General features: G+C 48.5%; 1 protein-coding gene across 1 annotated transcript in view; it reads left to right on the plus strand.

Moving 5' to 3' along the window:
• Positions 1–1,377, plus strand: part of GTPBP4 (GTP binding protein 4) — a gene marked incomplete at its 3' end in the record, with an annotated part of 35,019 nt that overhangs the window by 15,189 nt on the left and 18,453 nt on the right. Inside the window, exons 10-12 of the mRNA XM_012664894.1 lie at positions 169–246; positions 586–637; positions 1,277–1,377. Coding sequence (XP_012520348.1) covers positions 169–246; positions 586–637; positions 1,277–1,377 — 231 coding nt within the window. The remainder of the gene's footprint in view (positions 1–168; positions 247–585; positions 638–1,276) is intronic.

Here is a 1,377-nt window from a genome sequence, read left to right on the forward strand (position 1 = left end):
GCTCAGGCTGGTTTCAAACTCCTGAGCTCAAACAATCCACCCGCCTCGGCCTCCCAGAGAGCTAGGATTACAGGCATGAGCCACCGCGCCTGGCCAGTTTTTCATTTTTTTTCAGTTTCTTTCTCATTTAGGTGTTTCACATAAGTATTTCTGATAATGTCTTCCCAGGAGAGACCCCCGTTCATCCCGGAAGGAGTGGTGGCTCGCAGGAAGAGAATGGAAGTTGGGGAGCCCAAGAAGAAACGGGTGAGTCACTGACCCTCTCACCTTGGCTTTCTCATCGGGGCAGAGGCTGTGTGCACAGGGGTGGACGTGGGGGCGTCAGGCAGGAGCCAAGGTGCCCGGGAGCCGCCGTCGAGCTCTGGACGCAGCGCTGACTGCCCAGACGTCTGCTCGGAGGGAAGGTGCAGCGAGTGGGGTGGACAGTCCCACAGGTGTCAGAGCAGCTGTCCCTGCAGAATGGCAGGTGGCCCCACAGTCATGGAAGGGATTGGAGAGGAGATTGTTTCCTGGGGACAAGGAGGGGGACAGTGCTTCTGACCAGGGAGGTAAAACGGAGCCGTGATCATTTCTTTTCCATTGCAGGAACGAGATCTGGAGCTGGAAATGGGAGATGATTATATTTTGGATCTTCAAAGTAAGGCTGGCGCAGTTATCTCTGTAAAGTGCCGTTGCATGTGAAGTGTTTCAGAAAAGGAGGGAAGGGCTTTAACGAGCAAAAGTCTCCCAGTATATTTGTAAACTTTTCATAGGGTTTTGGCAGATCTCTTTCTTTTTGAGTAGCTTTCCTGGCATGTAAACATTGAATGAGGTTGATGTCGTTAGTAACTTATGGAGTGTATTTGGCTGGTCACGGTGGCTCAGGCCTGTAATCTCAGCACTCTGGGAGGCTGAGGCGGGAGGATCGCTTGAGCTGAGCAAGAGCGAGACCCCGTCTCTATAAAAAGTAGAAAAATTAACTGGGCGTGGTGGCACACACCTGTAGTCCCAGGTACTCAGGAGGCTGAGGCAGGAGGATCACTTGACCCCAGAAGTTTGAGGTTGCTGTGAGCTGCGATGATGCCACGGCACTCTAGCCCGGGTGACAGAGTGAGACTCTGTCTCAAAAAATAAACAAATAAAATAACGTAAAAATAAACAAATAAATGAAATGATGTATGAAGTATTGAATATCGATGCTTGGTATGCCTTGACCTAAGTCATAACTCATTTGGGGCACATTGTACTTGAAGATGTTAAAAATTATAATAAGTGTAACTTTTTTTTTAAACTCTAGAGTACTGGGATTTAATGGATTCTTCTGAAAAGTACGATAAGATACCGGAGATTTGGGAAGGCCATAATGTAGCTGATTATATCGATCCAGCCATCATGAAG

Source organism: Propithecus coquereli, unplaced genomic scaffold (genome assembly GCF_000956105.1).
Source record: "Propithecus coquereli isolate 6110/MARCELLA unplaced genomic scaffold, Pcoq_1.0 Scaffold94, whole genome shotgun sequence".
NCBI classification, from domain to species: domain Eukaryota; kingdom Metazoa; phylum Chordata; class Mammalia; order Primates; family Indriidae; genus Propithecus; species Propithecus coquereli.